This window comes from Mobula hypostoma, chromosome 24 (genome assembly GCF_963921235.1).
Source record: "Mobula hypostoma chromosome 24, sMobHyp1.1, whole genome shotgun sequence".
Classification (NCBI taxonomy): domain Eukaryota; kingdom Metazoa; phylum Chordata; class Chondrichthyes; order Myliobatiformes; family Myliobatidae; genus Mobula; species Mobula hypostoma.
The window spans coordinates 1,678,532-1,694,863 of record NC_086120.1 but is presented as its reverse complement, the minus strand read 5'-3'; the positions used below and the strand labels follow the sequence as shown (position 1 = coordinate 1,694,863).

General features: G+C 46.7%; 1 protein-coding gene across 8 annotated transcripts in view; it reads right to left on the bottom strand.

Annotated features, from left to right (window-relative positions):
- Window positions 1–16,332, bottom strand: part of LOC134337569 (lipoprotein lipase-like) — an 83,565-nt gene that overhangs the window by 16,231 nt on the left and 51,002 nt on the right. For 2 of the 8 annotated variants that reach the window (XM_063032704.1, XM_063032708.1), the window contains 3 exons: window positions 13,067–13,306; window positions 10,078–10,179; window positions 1,918–3,790 (listed from right to left, as the gene is read on the bottom strand). The exons of 1 other annotated variant lie outside the window; for it this stretch is intronic. In XM_063032704.1, coding sequence (XP_062888774.1) covers window positions 3,769–3,790; window positions 10,078–10,179; window positions 13,067–13,306 — 364 coding nt within the window. In that variant the 3' untranslated portion in view covers window positions 1,918–3,768. Of the gene's footprint in view, window positions 1–1,917; window positions 3,822–9,280; window positions 9,830–10,077; window positions 10,180–13,066; window positions 13,307–16,332 lie in introns of those variants that run through there. 5 more of the 8 variants (XR_010016024.1, XR_010016025.1, XR_010016023.1 and 2 more) reach the window with 5 other exon arrangements.

Sequence of the window (16,332 nt, the reverse complement as noted above, 5' to 3'; positions counted from 1 at the left end):
GTGGATCTGATATCCCCCAGTACAGCCCCTGGATCTGATATCCCCCAGTACAACACGTGGATCTGATATCACCAGTACAGCCCGTGGATTTGATACCCCAGTACAGCCCGTGGATCTGGTATCACCAGTACAGCCCGTGGATCTGATATCAACAGTACAGCCTGTGGATCTGATACCCCCAGTACAGCCCGTGGATCTGATATCGCCGGTACACCCCGTGGATCTGATACCCCCAGTACAGCCCGTGGATCTGATATCCCCCAGTACAGCCCGTGGATCGGATATTCCCAAGTACACCCCGTGGATCTGATATCACCAGTACAGCCTGTGGATCTGAAATTCCCCAGTACACCCCGTGGATCTGATACCCCCAGTACAGCCCGTGGACCTGATACACCCCAGTACACCCCGTGGATCTGATATCATCAGTAAACCCCGTGGTTCTGATATCACCAGTACAGCCCGTGGATCTGATATCCCCCAGTACAGCCCGTGGATCTGATATCACCAGTAAAGCCCATGGATCTGATATCACCAGTACAGCCCGTGGATCTGATACCCCCAGTACGGCCCGTGGATCTGAAATTCCCCAGTACACCCCGTGAATCTGATACCCCCAGTACAGCCCGTGGACCTGATACACCCCAGTACACCCCGTGGATATGATATCATCAGTAAACCCCGTGGTTCTGATATCACCAGTACAGCCCATGGATCTGATATCACCAGTACAGCCCGTAGATCTGATATCCCCCAGTACAGCCCGTGGATCTGATATCACCAGTAAAGCCCATGGATCTGATATCACCAGTACAGCCTGTGGATCTGATACCCCCAATACACCCCGTGGATCTGATATCCCCTGTACACCACGTGGATCTGATACCCCCAGTACAGCCCGTGGATCTGATACCCCCAGTACAGCCCGTGGATCTGAAATTCCCCAGTACACCCCGTGGATCTGATAGTACCAGTACAGCCTATGGATCTGATACCCCCAGTACAGCCCGTGGATCTGAGTTTCCCAGTACAGTCGGTGGATCTGATATCTCCTAGTACAGCTGGTAGATCTGATACCCCCAGTACAGCCCGTGGATCCGATACCCCCCAGTACAGCCCGTGGATCTGATACCCCCAGTACAGCCCGTGGATCTGATACCCCCAGTACAGCCCGTGGATCTGATATCACCAGTAAAGCCCATGGATCTGATATCACCAGTACAGCCTGTGGATCTGAGACCCCCAATACACCCCGTGGATCTGATATCCCCTGTACACCACGTGGATTTGATATCACCAGTACAGCCCGTGGATCTGATATCCCCCAGTACAGCCCCTGGATCTGATATCCCCCAGTACAACCCGTGGATCTGATATCACCAGTACAGCCCGTGGATTTGATACCCCAGTACAGCCCGTGGATCTGGTATCACCAGTACAGCCCGTGGATCTGATATCAACAGTACAGCCTGTGGATCTGATACCCCCAGTACAGCCCGTGGATCTGATATCGCCAGTACACCCCGTGGATCTGATACCCCCAGTACAGCCCGTGGATCTGATATCCCCCAGTACAGCCCGTGGATCGGATATTCCCAAGTACACCCCGTGGATCTGATATCACCAGTACAGCCTGTGGATCTGAAATTCCCCAGTACACCCCGTGGATCTGATACCCCCAGTACAGCCCGTGGACCTGATACACCCCAGTACACCCCGTGGATCTGATATCATCAGTAAACCCCGTGGTTCTGATATCACCAGTACAGCCCGTGGATCTGATATCCCCCAGTACAGCCCGTGGATCTGATATCACCAGTAAAGCCCATGGATCTGATATCACCAGTACAGCCTGTGGATCTGATATCCCCTGTACACCACGTGCATCTGATTACCCAGTACAGCCCGTGGATCTGAAATTCCCCAGTACACCCCGTGGATCTGATACCCCCAGTACAGTCCATGGACCTGATACACCCCAGTACACCCCGTGGATCTGATATCCCCCAGTACCGACGTTGGATCTGATATCCCCCAGTACAGCCCGTGGATCTGATATCCCCCAGTACAGCCCCTGGATCTGATATCCCCCAGTACAACCCGTGGATCTGATATCACCAGTACAGCCCGTGGATTTGATACCCCAGTACAGCCCGTGGATCTGGTATCACCAGTACAGCCCGTGGATCTGATATCAACAGTACAGCCTGTGGATCTGATACCCCCAGTACAGCCCGTGGATCTGATATCGCCAGTACACCCCGTGGATCTGATACCCCCAGTACAGCCCGTGGATCTGATATCCCCCAGTACAGCCCGTGGATCGGATATTCCCAAGTACACCCCGTGGATCTGATATCACCAGTACAGCCTGTGGATCTGAAATTCCCCAGTACACCCCGTGGATCTGATACCCCCAGTACAGCCCGTGGACCTGATACACCCTAGTACACCCCGTGGATCTGATATCATCAGTAAACCCCGTGGTTCTGATATCACCAGTACAGCCCGTGGATCTGATATCCCCCAGTACAGCCCGTGGATCTGATATCACCAGTAAAGCCCATGGATCTGATATCACCAGTACAGCCTGTGGATCTGATATCCCCTGTACACCACGTGCATCTGATTACCCAGTACAGCCCGTGGATCTGAAATTCCCCAGTACACCCCGTGGATCTGATACCCCCAGTACAGTCCATGGACCTGATACACCCCAGTACACCCCGTGGATCTGATATCCCCCAGTACCGACGTTGGATCTGATATCCCCCAGTACAGCCCGTGGATCTGATATCACCAGTAAAGCCCGTAGATCTGATATCACCAGTACAGCCTGTGGATCTGATACCCCCAGTAGAGCCAGTGGATCTGATATCCCCCAGTACAGCCCGTGGATCTGAAATTCCCCAGTACACCCCGTGGATCTGATATCACCAGTACAGCCTATGGATCTTTGACTTTCCGCTCTCCACCGCTCTCCACTCAGAGGTGTCGTGCTTGATCCATCAGATGTCACTCTTGCCATCCCAGTGCTGCCAGTAGAAAGCCGGCCTGCTGCACAGGGTCCACCATTCCTTGCAGTATTCTCAACACAGTAGGGTCTTCAGTAGGGACAATCCATACGTCAGTGATCTTCATCGTCTGTGGAGAAGTTTGTAGTCCTGTTCCAGCCCTGGAACACCATACACGTTGGACACCTCCAGAAACTGTGTGGTCAGCATTAGCAGGTGCTGTGGACTGTAGTGTTAGGTGGGAGGGTAGAGGAGAGGCATGGAGTGGGGTGGAACAGAGACAGGCTGAAGGTTGGGAGGATCGGACTCGAGTGAGTGGGAGTCTGAGAGGGAATGAGAGTTGGTCATGCTGGCAGGCTTTTGGAGATTGCACAAGGGTTGTGTGGAGCGGGGATCAGGCCAGAGAAGGACAGAGTTGGAGAGGAATTGGAAGCCAATATTAAGCAAATATAATCCAGGAAGGAAGCATAAATCCTGGAGTACAGGGCAAGTCACTGAGTTATCAAGGTCTTCAGCTACCATAACACATTAACAAAAAGGCCATTATTCTGGCAATATACAATGCAAGCAATGTCCAATAGATAGGCTCATTGGGTCTATGTAGCTATTGTACAAGGTATTTACAATATATACAAATAAATACCATCACAAAAAGTAAACAGCAAGGCTGGGTTATTGTGTGAACAGCTGCCGCTTGTTGGAGCCGATTCCAGTGGTGCAGGTTTAGTCTGGTTGATGCCCCCAGCCACGTCTCTCAGTGCTTCTGACCATGGGCACTATGACAGATGGAGAGGAATTGATGAAACTCTGTGTGTGGAGTGGGGATACTGACATTAGCCAACCTCCACAGAACTGCCCTGCAACTACAGTCAGACACCGTCACCAGCCCTGTGAGCACACTGTTCTCTGCCTGTGCCAGTAACAGGACCAGAGAGCAGGAGTAGGCCAACCTGGCTGGTTCCATCTACTGACCACCCTGAGTCTCTCCCTTCTCATCCCAACCTGTGCCCTCTTGTTCTTGGTTCCCCAACCCTAGGAAAAGACTGTGCGCATCATGATGTTATATTCCTCTATTCTCCTACACTCCAACAAAAGAATACACAACCTTCTCAACTTCTCTCCATAGCTCTGTCCTTCAAGTCCTGGCAATCTTTCCAGCATAATGGCATCTTTCCTACATCAGGGTGACCAAAATTGAACATAATATCCTGAATATGGTCTCATAGCATCCCAACCTCTGTACTCAGTGCCCTGATCGATGAAGACCAGCATGCCAAAAGCCTTTTTCACCATTCTGTCTTACCTGCGATGCCACTTTCAGGGAACTTTGGTTCCTCTGATCTACAATGCTCCCCAGAGTCTTACTGTAAAAGTCATACCCTCATTCATCCTCCCAAAATGCAACATCTCATGTTTAAAGTTCAAAGTAAATTTATAATTGAAATATGTATATGTCACCAAATGCTACATTTTCATTTTCTTACGGACATTTACGGTAGAACGAAGAAGTACAATAGAGTCAATAAAAACTGCACACAAAGACTGACAAGCAATGCTGAAAGGAAGACAATCTGTGAACATATAGTGATAATAAAAAAGGGTAAATAAATAAATAGGTAGATCAATAAACAAATAATACTGAGAACACGTAGAGTCTTTAAAAGTGAGTCCATCTGAATCCGAATTAAGTTGCATTTGCCATTTCTCAACAGTTACTTGGTTGGTTAGCTGTCCCTGGAGATCCTGATAACCATCTTAACTGTCTGCAACACCTCTTATATTAGTGTAATCTGCAGACTAATCTGCAGACTTTCTAACCATGTGTGACGTGTGAAGTGGTTCATTTTGGTAGGTCAGATTTGAAGACAGAATATAATATTAATGGTGAGACTCTTGGCAGTGTGGAAGATCTGAGAGATATTGGGGTCCGTGTCCATAGGACACTCAAAGCTGCTGCACAGATTGATAGTATGGTTAAGAAGGCATATGGTGTGTTGGTCTTCATCAACTGTGGGATTGAGTTCAAGAGCCACAAGGTAATGTTACAGCTATAGAAGATCTTCGTTAACTCCCACTTGAAGTACCATGTTCAGTTCTGGTCACCTCATTACAGGAAGGATGTGGATACTATAGAGAGAGTGTAGAGGAGATTTACAAGGATGTTGCCTGGATTGGAGGGCATGCCTTATGAGAATAGATTGAATGAACTTGGCCTTTTCTCCCTGGAGTGACAGAGGCTGAGGGGTGACCTGATAGGGGTGTATAAGAAGATGAGAGGCATTGATCATGTGGATAGCCAGTGGCATTTTCCCAGGGCTGAAATAGTTAACACAAGGGAATGTAGTTTAAGTTTTTCACACTTGTGGTGGGTGTGTGGAATGCACTGCTAGTGAAGATGGTAGAGGTGGATACAACAGGGTCTTTTAAGAGACTCTTAGATAGGTACATGGAGCTTAGAAAAATGGAGGGCTATTGGTAGGGAAATTCGAGGCAGTTTCTAGAGTAGGTTACATGGTTGGCACAACCTTGTGTGCCGAAGGGCCTGTAATATGCTGTAGATTTCTATGTTTCATACCTTGTACATTCTTATCCAAATTGTTGATATAGTTGATGAACAACAATGGGTCCAGCACCAATCCCTGGCAAACTCCACTAATCATGGGCCTCCAGTCAGAAATACAGTCTTCCACCAACACTTTCTGCTTTCCAACACCAAGCTAATTGTGCTTCTAATTAGCTAGCTCTCACTGGATCCATGTGATCTAACTTTCCATAGTAGCCTACCATGGGGAAACTTATCAATGGCTTTACTGCTCCATATCTACATCTACCCTGTCATCACTGACCTTCTTGGTTACTTCCTCAAAAAACTCAATCAAATTCATTAGCCATGATCTCCCACACTCAAATCAGCACTGTCTTTAATTAATCCCCATCATTCCAGATGTGGGCACATCTTATCCCTCAGAATACTCTCCAGTAATACCTACCAAAGATGCCATTCTTAACTAAATGCACAAGATTCACTACCCTAGCACATTACCACATTAACATTGATGCAATTATCTCACCCAGGGCTTCTGCAATATCTTCTCTAGCTTCCCACAGTATTTTTGGATGAACCTGATCAGACACTGGGGATTTGTTTTAAAATGTGTACCACTTCCTCTGCTGTAATGCGGATCATCCCTATGACATCCCCATCAAATATCTAAAGTCTGAACTCCTCCACAGTAAAAACAGGAGAAATTATCAGATGGAGGTTCCACAGGCACACCCTCCACTGGCCTCACAGCCACTGTCACTTCTGACAGAAAACTCCAGAACGGATGGAGTAGGTACAGTTAGAACCCATCTAAAAACCAAATAGCTGATTATTAACTACAGGAGGAAGAAATCAGTGATCCATAACATAGAACTTAGAACATAGAATAGTACAGCACAGTACAGGCCCTTCGGCCCACAATGTTGTGCCGACCCTCAAACCCTGCCTCCCATATAAGCCCCCACCTTAAATTCCTCCATATACCTGTCTAATAGTCTCTTAAACTTCACTAGTGTATCTGCCTCCACCACTGACTCAGGCAGTGCACTCCATGCACCAACTACTCTCTGAGTAAAAAACCTTCCTCTAATATCCCCCTTGAACTTTCCACCCTTTACCTTAAAGCATTGTCCTCTTGTATTGAGCAGTGGTGCCCTGGGGAAGAGGCGCTAGCTATCCACTCTATCTATTCCTCTTATTATCTTGTACACCTCTATCATGTCTCCTCTCATCCTCCTTCTCTCCAAAGAGTAAAGCCCTAGCACCCTTAATCTCTGATCATAATGCATACTTTCTAAACCAGGCAGCATCCTGGTAAATCTCCTCTGTACCCTTTCCAATGCTTCCACATCCTTCCTATAGTGAGGTGACCAGAACTGGACACAGTACTCCAAGTGTGGCCTAACCAGAGTTTTATAGAGCTGCATCATTACATCGCAACTCTTAAACTCTATCCCTCGACTTATGAAAGCTAACACCCCATAAGCTTTCTTAACTACCCTATCCACCTGTGAGGCAACTTTCAGGGATTTGTGCACATGTACCATGAGATCCCTCTGCTCCTCCACACTACCAAGTATCCTGCCATTTACTTTGTACTCTGCCTTGGAGTTTGTCCTTCCAAAGTGTACCACCTCACACTTCTCTGGGTTGAACTCCATCTGTCACTTCTCAGCCCACTTCTGCATCCTATCAATGTCTCTCTGCAATCTTTAACAATTCTATACACTATCTACAACACCACCAACCTTTGTGTCATCTGCAAACTTGCCAACCCACCCTTCTACCCCCACATCCAGGTCGTTAATAAAAATCACAAAAAGTCGAGGTCCCAGAACTGATCCTTGTGGGACACCACTAGTCACAATCCTCCAACCTGAATGTACTCCCTCCACCACCACCCTCTGCCTTCTGCAGGCAAGCCAATTCTGAATCCACCTGGCCAAACTTCCCTGGATCCCATGCCTTCTAACTTTCTGAATAAGCCTACTGTGTGGTAGCCCAAGCTCATTAGGCAATCAAAGATGGAGACAGTCAATAACTTTAAATTCCTTGGCATTATCATACCAGAAGTTTTCATAGATTTGGCATATTATCTAAAACTGAGGGTGTTTTGTCTGGCACCCGACCATGGTTTTTTGCGCGGGCGCCGGGCGCTCAGTGAGATTTAGCAGGGGGCGGGCGCCCGGCGCTTGGCCAGGGGCCGTGGTTGAGTGGTCGGTGACCTGGGCCGGCTCCTCCACCGGACTTAGTCTGGTGAAGAGGGTGTGAGGACACCCAGCAGGACTAAAAAAAAAACAAGACCTGACAAAGGGCGGATGAGCTCCTTGTGAGCCAACAGCCATCTTCCGTGGAAGATTAAAGCCTCACCACGTATCTACGAATCGTATACGATGCACCTAGTTAGAAGAGACATAATGAACTTGGGTGCTGCACCGTGTGCCTGGACCTGCCCAAGGCCTCCGCCTAAGGGAGGGCTGAGCTCGAAGAAGCGGCCATGGCTGGAGGCCGACACGGTCTCAGGCTCGAGTTCGGTGGGGGCGGCGGCAGCCGGTGCCAAGGCGGCCAGCGAGAACAAACTGGAGGAGAGGCTGTACTCGGTGCTGTCGCAAGATCGAAAAAGATGGAGGTGCATAGCCACCAACCCCAGATTCGGGACGGCACCCACTGACTGACTGACTGACTAAAACTTTGACAAACTTCTATAGATGCACATAGTGGAGATTATCCTGACTGGAGATTATCACCGCCTGCTATGACAAAACCAATGCCCAAGAGTGGAAAAACCTACAAAAAGAGATGGATACAGCACTGTTCATCACAGGAAAAGCCCTCCCCATCACTGAGTGCATTTACAAAGAATAAGAAAGCAGCGTCTATCATCAAGACACACCAATGAGGCCATTGTTCTCTTCTCACTGCTGCTATCAAGAAGGAGGTACAGGAGCCCCAGGTCCCACGCCATCGGGTTCAGGAAAAGTTATTACCCGTCAACCATCAGGCTCCTGAACCACAATGGATAAGTTCACACACCACAGCACTGAGCCGATCACTGAGCACCACCTATGAACTCACTTACAAGGACTCTACAACTCATCTTCTCAGCATTAATTATTTACCCATTGTTATTATTTGTTTCTTTTTGTATTTGCACAGTTTGTCTTCTTTCGTACATTGGTTACTTGGGTGTAGTTTTTCATTGATTCTATGGTATATTGTTGCTCTACTGTGAACGCTTGCAAGAAAATAAATCTCAGGATAGAATAGGATGACATATAAGTACTTTGATGATAAAGTTACTTTGAACTTTCCTCATCCACTGCACACTAAGGAAACGGTTGCTAAGAACATGTGAAATATTAATTCCTTCACCCTGACTGAATCAATGGAGAGATGCCATGTCCAAAGAACGGTCTTTTCCACCTCCTTCTCCAGCTGCAAAATGAGTTTTCCCTACAGGCATGTGACTGAGAAATAGGCCTAAACAGGCCCATGATCTCTGGACAGAACATTCACCAGACCTGATTTTCACTTTTGCTTTTACTCTTGGAATCTCATATTCCTGTGACACAGAAGCTGGTCATTCAGCTCTCAGAGACCATGCTGCTCCCAGAGAAATCCCATGAATCCCATTCTACTACTATTACGTCAACTCAGGCCTAGGGGGCTGGTGTCGGCCAAAATCCCATTCCATCTATTATTGTTCTCAACAAGGGCAATTTACAACAACCTATTAACCTAACAATCACACAGACAGCACCATCACTAGGGTCAAGGACAGTTGCTAACCCACTGTAATCAGACTCTTGAACAGATCCCTTGTATGATAATTGGACTCTTAGACTCACAATCTACCTTGTTACAATCTTGGCCTTTATAATTTGACTGCACTGCACTTTTTTAGTAGCTTTTACATTGCTTTGTTTTGTTTTATCTTATTCCAGCTGAATGCACTGCGTAATGATTTGATCTGTATAAACCGTATGCAAGACACAGTAGCAATATAAACAGTATGGGGGTGGGGACAGGGGCGGGGGTGGGGGCGGCGTAGTAGCGTAGCGGTTAGAGTAACACTTTACAGCGCCAGTGACCCGGGTTCAATTCTCACCATTGTCCTATGGAGTTTGTACGTTTTCCCTATGACCGCATGGGTTTCCTTTGGGTGCTCCAGGTTCCTCCCACATTCCAAAGACGTACATTGGTCATTTGGGTGTAACTGGGCAGCAGGGGCTCATTGGGCTGGAAGGGCCAATGTTATCCTGTTGTGTCTCTGAGTAAATAAATAAACAAGCCATTCACTGTATCTTAGTCAATGTGACGATAATAAGCCAAGCTGAGGTGAAGATTAAACAAGGTTGTCGGAGTAGTGAAGCTGCAGTGTTTAACGTGCCACGCTCCTGAATGCCTGAAGAGTGGGAGGCACTCAGTGATCACGGAGAGGACAGGAGCCTGCAGTGCCACTGCACACTCTGTTGGGCTGGTGTAGGCGAGGAGGGGGGTTGAGGTACTCGTGCTTACCTCGTTGGTGGTGCTGACTCCGGAACGACTGGGCAGCTCACAAAAATGGCTTCCTGAGATGGGACAATCCTGGCAGAGGAATCCTTCAAACAGAAGACCTTCCTAAAGGGATTCAGGGAGAGAGGCCATTGATGATGAGCAGAACCCCGCAGTCCCCCATTCCCACTCCCTATCACTTTCCACTGGGAGGTGGTGCAAGGTCAAAGCCTGGTCACAGGGATATTCCCCAAATGTGACTCATAGCGTTACCAATCTTCCAACATTTAAGGCGGAATTTGACCACTTCCTGATCGGTCAGGGCATCAAACAATATGGCGAGAAGGCAGGTGTATGGGGTTCTGTGGGATCCAGGTTCAGCCATGATGGGCTGAATGGCCTAATTCTGCTCCTATGTCTTATGGTCTTATGCATTTCCAAATAACAGACTGCCCATCTGTGCCTCCGATGTCCCAGGCACATCTCAATAAAGCCTTCCTGTTAAGAGCTTCTGTTGTGTTTGCTGAATCACTTCCCTTAGCAAAGAGTGACAGATTGGTCAAGATGGACTTGTGGCAAGAAAATCAGAATCGATAAAGCTACTGGCATAGGACACAACCAGCAGAGCAGGTGAGTTGGGTATATTTGGACTTTCCGAGAGTTGCTGATAAAATCCCATGGGAGAGACTCGTGAGTAACATTGAAGTTCTTGGAAGTGAGGCGAGGTGCTGTCATGGGAGAGAACTCGGTGACTGACAGAAAACAGAGGAGAAACACACAGACTTCTCTCAGCGTGCGCGGCAGTGCTGATGGGTCTGATAGGAATTAGTGCTGGGACACCAGATATTTACAATATATTCACCACCAGGACATCGGAAACGAATGTCATATCTCCCAAGTATATGGATGACATAAAGTTGGAGGTGGATGCAAAAGGTTCCAGAGTGATTTAGACAGGTTGAGGGAGTGGGCAGATACCTGGCAGATGAAGGGTTATGTTTCATGGCAAAGACAGAAAGGCAGATTATTATCTGAACAGTGACAGATTGGGAACGGGAGAGGTGTAACAGGACCTGGTTGTCATGTACCAGATGATGAAGGTAAGCATACAGAAAGATAAATGCTGTAAAGTTACATGAGTCTTCAATCTGAAAGGATATCTTGACTCCTGTGTGTTCTTTGGTCTCCTTATCCAAGGAAGGACGTTCTTGCTCTGGATGGAGTTCAGCAAAGGTTCACCAGATTGTTTCTGGAATGGCAGATCTGACGTTTGGAGAGAGATGAGGTCAGCTATGTTTGTATTCACTGGTTTAGGAAAATGAGAGGGACTTCACTGAAGCCTACAAAATTCTGACAAAATTGGATAGGTTAGATGCAGAAAAGATGTTTGGGATCTGAGGATAAGGAGTGGGTGTTTTTTTGGACTGAGACCGAGAATTTTCTTCTTCCAGAGAGTAGTGAAACCTGTGGAATTATCTCCCACAGAAAACAACTAAATTCAGAGCATTGGATATATTCAAGGAGTTGGATATGATCTTTAGGGCTAGAGGGATCAAGGGATATGGTGACAGCTGCAAGAGAGGACTGAATTTGGGTGATCAGCATGGAAAGCTGATCTGAAAGTTTGAGACAGGTTAAGATGGCTGACTGGATCAAAATTTAGCTCAGTGACAGGAAGCAGAGGATAATAGTCAATGCTACTTTTCTGATTGGAAGTCTTTGACCAGTGGTGTGGCATTGGGATCAGTGTTGGCAACTTTATACTCTGTGACCACTTTATTAGGTACATCTATACACCTAAGTGTTAACGCAAATATATAATCAGCCAATCATGTGGCAACAACTCAATGCATAAAAGCATTCAGCCATTGTCAAGAGGTTGTTCAAACCAAACATCAGAATGGGGAAGAAATGAAATCTAAGTGAGTTTGACTGGAATGGTTGTTGGTGCCAGATGGGGTGGTTTGTGGTCTTCTACTGCTGTAACCCGTTTACTTCAAGGTTTGACATGTTCTCCATTCAGAGAAGGCAGGTGTATGGGGTTGAGTGGGCTCCAGGTTCAGCCATGATGCTCTTCTGGACACCACTGTTGTAATGCGTGATTATTTTAATTACTGTTGTCTTCCTGTCAGCTTGAACCACTCTGGCCATTCTCTACTGACCTCTCCCAAAGGCATTTTTGTCTACAGCACTGCCACTCACTGGATTTTCCCCCACACTGTTCTCTATAAACTCTAGAGTTTGTTATGTGTGAAAACCCAGGAAAATCGGCAGTTTCTGAGATGCTCAAACTACCCGTCTGGCACCAACAATCATTCCATGGTCAAAGTCACTTATATCACCTTTCTTCCCCATTCTGAAGTTTGGTCTGAACAACACTGGACCTTTTGACCATGTCTGCATACTTTTATGTATTGAGTTGCTATCACATGATTGGCTGATTAGGTACTTGCATTCATGAGTGGGTTTACAGGTGTGCCTATTAAACTGGTACAGAGTGAATGAAAGAGCAAGGCATAGAAGGATATGATCCTAATGTAGGCAAATGGGATCAGTGCAGATGGGTAAGTCTGACAGTCTGTACAGTCTGACTTCATGAAAGGTGACCTCAGCTCCAGCTGAATGGTCTACCTGATCCCATTTATTAAAAGTCTACTGACCGCAGATTGTTCCAGAGGGCTGCCTTATTTAAAAAACTGTAACATTCCTCTGAATGTTTATTCAAATCCAGAAGTTTCCAGTCTTAACTTTAGAAAGGGAGAGACGAAAGAGAAAGGGGTGATGGGATCAGACTAATTATGTGGAGCATGAAGCCAAGGTCTGTGCACTACGGCCCTAATGTTCCAGTTACAACCCACCAGCAATGACAGGATTCCTGAGGACAGAGAGAGACTATCCATGAAATTACATGTTTCTTGAGAGAGTAAGGTACGTAAATACCTCTGTCCCTTGATCAAAAGCCTCCAAATCAGCAGATGAGAATGTTTTTGCTCCAACTACCCCCTTCCCTTACTTTTTCTGTGTTTCTCCAGACTTCACACGGATCCTGTGGATCTGAAAGTTGGAATCGGAATGGATCGAGGTGCTCCAGAGTGGCAGCTTGTACCAGTAAATGGAATTCTTCATCCTTTTCCACAGGGAATTCCAGGTTAGGGATGATTCCCACCTGAACTTTATCAACAGCAGGTCTCCAATGTCGACCTCGGTAATCACCAGGAACGAATGGGTCTTGTTGGGTGAAAACCTCTCCACTCTGAGAACAGGAACAGACAGCTTGGTGAGAGTCAGTTGATTCACAAAGGAAATCAAACGATATGCGTAGGAGTTCTCTGGTGCCAGTTCTGCCCAGGTTGTTGGAAGGAGATAGATGTAAACATCATGCTCACCGAGCAGGATGAGCCACACAGGACATTGTGAGAGTGGGTCTCACACAGATCTCCTTATAGGAAAGGAAGACCTGCCCAAGAGTGGGGAAAGCTAGTTCTCAGAAGGGTTACCCATCATGGACCAGATTCTGTCAGGCTCTCAGACACACGAACAGACATGCCATGGAAGGATATGGTCCTAATGTGGACAACGGGATGAGAGCTGATGGGAAAAGAGGTCAGCGTAGACATGGTGGACCAAAGGCTGGTTTCTGTGCAGCTTGGCTGTGTGAGCTATTGGCTAGCCTGAGATTAACAGAGAACGTCCCCTACAGTGGGAGAACACATGCATGACCCAAAGCTGTACCGCAGGCTGATATCAACAGAAACAAAACATCATCTGAAAAACAGGAGGAAGAAAACTAGACGTGGCAAAAAAATGTCGCTGAATAAAAAAACACTTAAGTACAAAGACTGAGCAGGTTTCCTGTATGGTATTGAATCTAAAAGCAATGATAAACAGTGATGAACTGTGCCCTGAATTCTATCGCCTCTGAGATAAGCTGATAACAGAGGCCTCACTCATGTTATAAATAAGACAGAGAGTATCCTGATAAACCACTGGGAAGAAGAGCATGGGGACTCTGACCACTGTCCCTGCCCTGCACTAACACCGCTCTGACCTGATGGACACCCTGGAGCTCTTAGATCTGACTGATTAAAATCACTGGGGCTTGAGAATTAGAAGCAGCCACTGGGTCACCACTAGGAGAAAGGCCTATTGCCGAGAACAACAGATCCTACCCAACACCCAGTACCTGCTCCGAGCTAGTCCAGTCAGCTAAATGCTGTACCTCCTCTTGGGACTGGCCTTTCTTACTCAAACTTGACAATGGTGACCATATTGACACTCTAAAATACTCCTGTGGGAGGAGTGTGCCTTGTTATTCTCTAATCCTTACTGATCAGATTCATTGGTGGAACTTCATTGGCCTGTAGGCACTGGGACTCTCAGGATTTCCTACACCCTCTCTCAGGAAGCTAGATAGGCAAGTTGTCAGTTGGAGCAGCAGGAAGCACATCTGCCAAGCGGGTGCAGGACTGGGTGATGCTGGGATTGTCAGCAGTGGGTACCATTTACAAAATACACCGCAGTTACCTACCCAGGACACTCCAACAGCACCTCCTAAATCTGCAACAAGGACAACAACTGTGGGGGAATACTGCCACGACCAGGTTGCACTCCAAAGTTCAAAGTAAATTCTTTATCAAAGTATGTGTATGTTATCATATACTACCTTGAGGTCCATTTTCTTGTAGGCATTTACAATGTTGAGTTTTGTGGGGATGATAGTGTTAAATGCCAAGTTCCAAGCCAAACACCACCCTGGTTTGAAAATATATCACTGCTCCTCCACATCGTTGGATCTGAACAGTGGAACAGTGTCTCCCACGCACTGTGGAAGTGCCTTTACAAGAGGGACTACAACAATTCAAGGAGGCAGCAGTCCCTCCTTCTCAATGGCAGATAGGAGAGGGTGACAAATGCTGCTATTTCTGTGGAGCTCACTTCCCAGAAATAAACCTGAATGGAAACTCTTGGAGTTCCTGGGAATCAGGGATCAATTCCAAGCAATTTATTTTTACAAGCAGCATGCCAGTCTCCTGTCACCAAGTAACCCAAGAAGCAGAAGGCAACCTTCCAACTTTTAAAAGGACGGGAGTCACAGTTTGCTCCGGAGTCTGCACTGCCATACAATGATCTCAGCTCTTAACACCAGTCTCCCCTCTTCCCCCCGAGCACTGACTCAAGTGTGGTTTAAATAATTATCACTCTCCACCCAATGTCAAATGATGCCACCTCCACTGCCCTCTGGGAGGCATGGATCAATATGTGGAACTATGACGTTGTGGCCATCACAGAGATTTGGATGTCTCAGGGGCAGCAGTGGCTGTTGAGAGGGCCAGGCTTTAGATGTTCTTGGAGGCAGATGTTGGTAAGACCTCAGACAAAGTTAGGAATCGAAATGTTGAGCATGGTGTGACTGCTGTCCTGAGCTGCATATATTTCAATGCAAGAAGTATCATAGAAAAGGGGGGTGCTTTTGCTGAAGATGAGGCAGCTGGTTTACAAAGAGGCAATGTGAAGGGAATAGAGGCTGTTGATAGAGTGAAATTGCAGTCAACAGGATGAGTTGCAATGTAAAAGGTGGAAAAGATCAAAAAGGGTGAATACAGTACTGAAGGTGTTCTAATGAATGTGCACAGTGTATGGAGTAAGGCAGATGAACTTGTAGAACAGCTGCAGATATATGATGTTGTAGGTATCACTGAATCATGGCTAAAAGAAGATTATAGTTCAGAGCTTAATGTCCAAGGATACACATTGTATCGACGGGACAGGTAGGAAGGCAAAGTGGGAGGCTTTGCTCTGTTGGTAAAAAATGAAATCAAATCATTAGAAACAGATGACATAGGGTCAGAAGGTGTTGAATCTTTGTGGATAGAGCTAAGTAAATGCAAGGATAAAAATACCCTGATGGGAGTTGTATACAGACCCCCAAATGGTAGTAAGGATGTGGTCTACAAATTACAATGGGAGATAGAAAACACATGCCAAAAGGGCAATGTTACAATAGTCATGGGGGATTTCAATATGCTGGTCGATTGGGAAAATCAGTTTCGTGCTGGATTCCAGGAGGGGGAATTTCTAGACTGCCTACGAGATGGCTTTTTAGAGCAGCTCGTGGTTGAGCCCACTCAGGGCTCTGCTATTCTGGATTGGGTGTTGTGCAATGATTAGAGAGCTTAAGGTAAAAGAACCCTTTGGAGAAAGTGATCACAATATGATTGAATTCACCCTGAAATTTGAGGAAAAGCTAAAGTAAGATGTATCAGTATTACAGTGGATTAG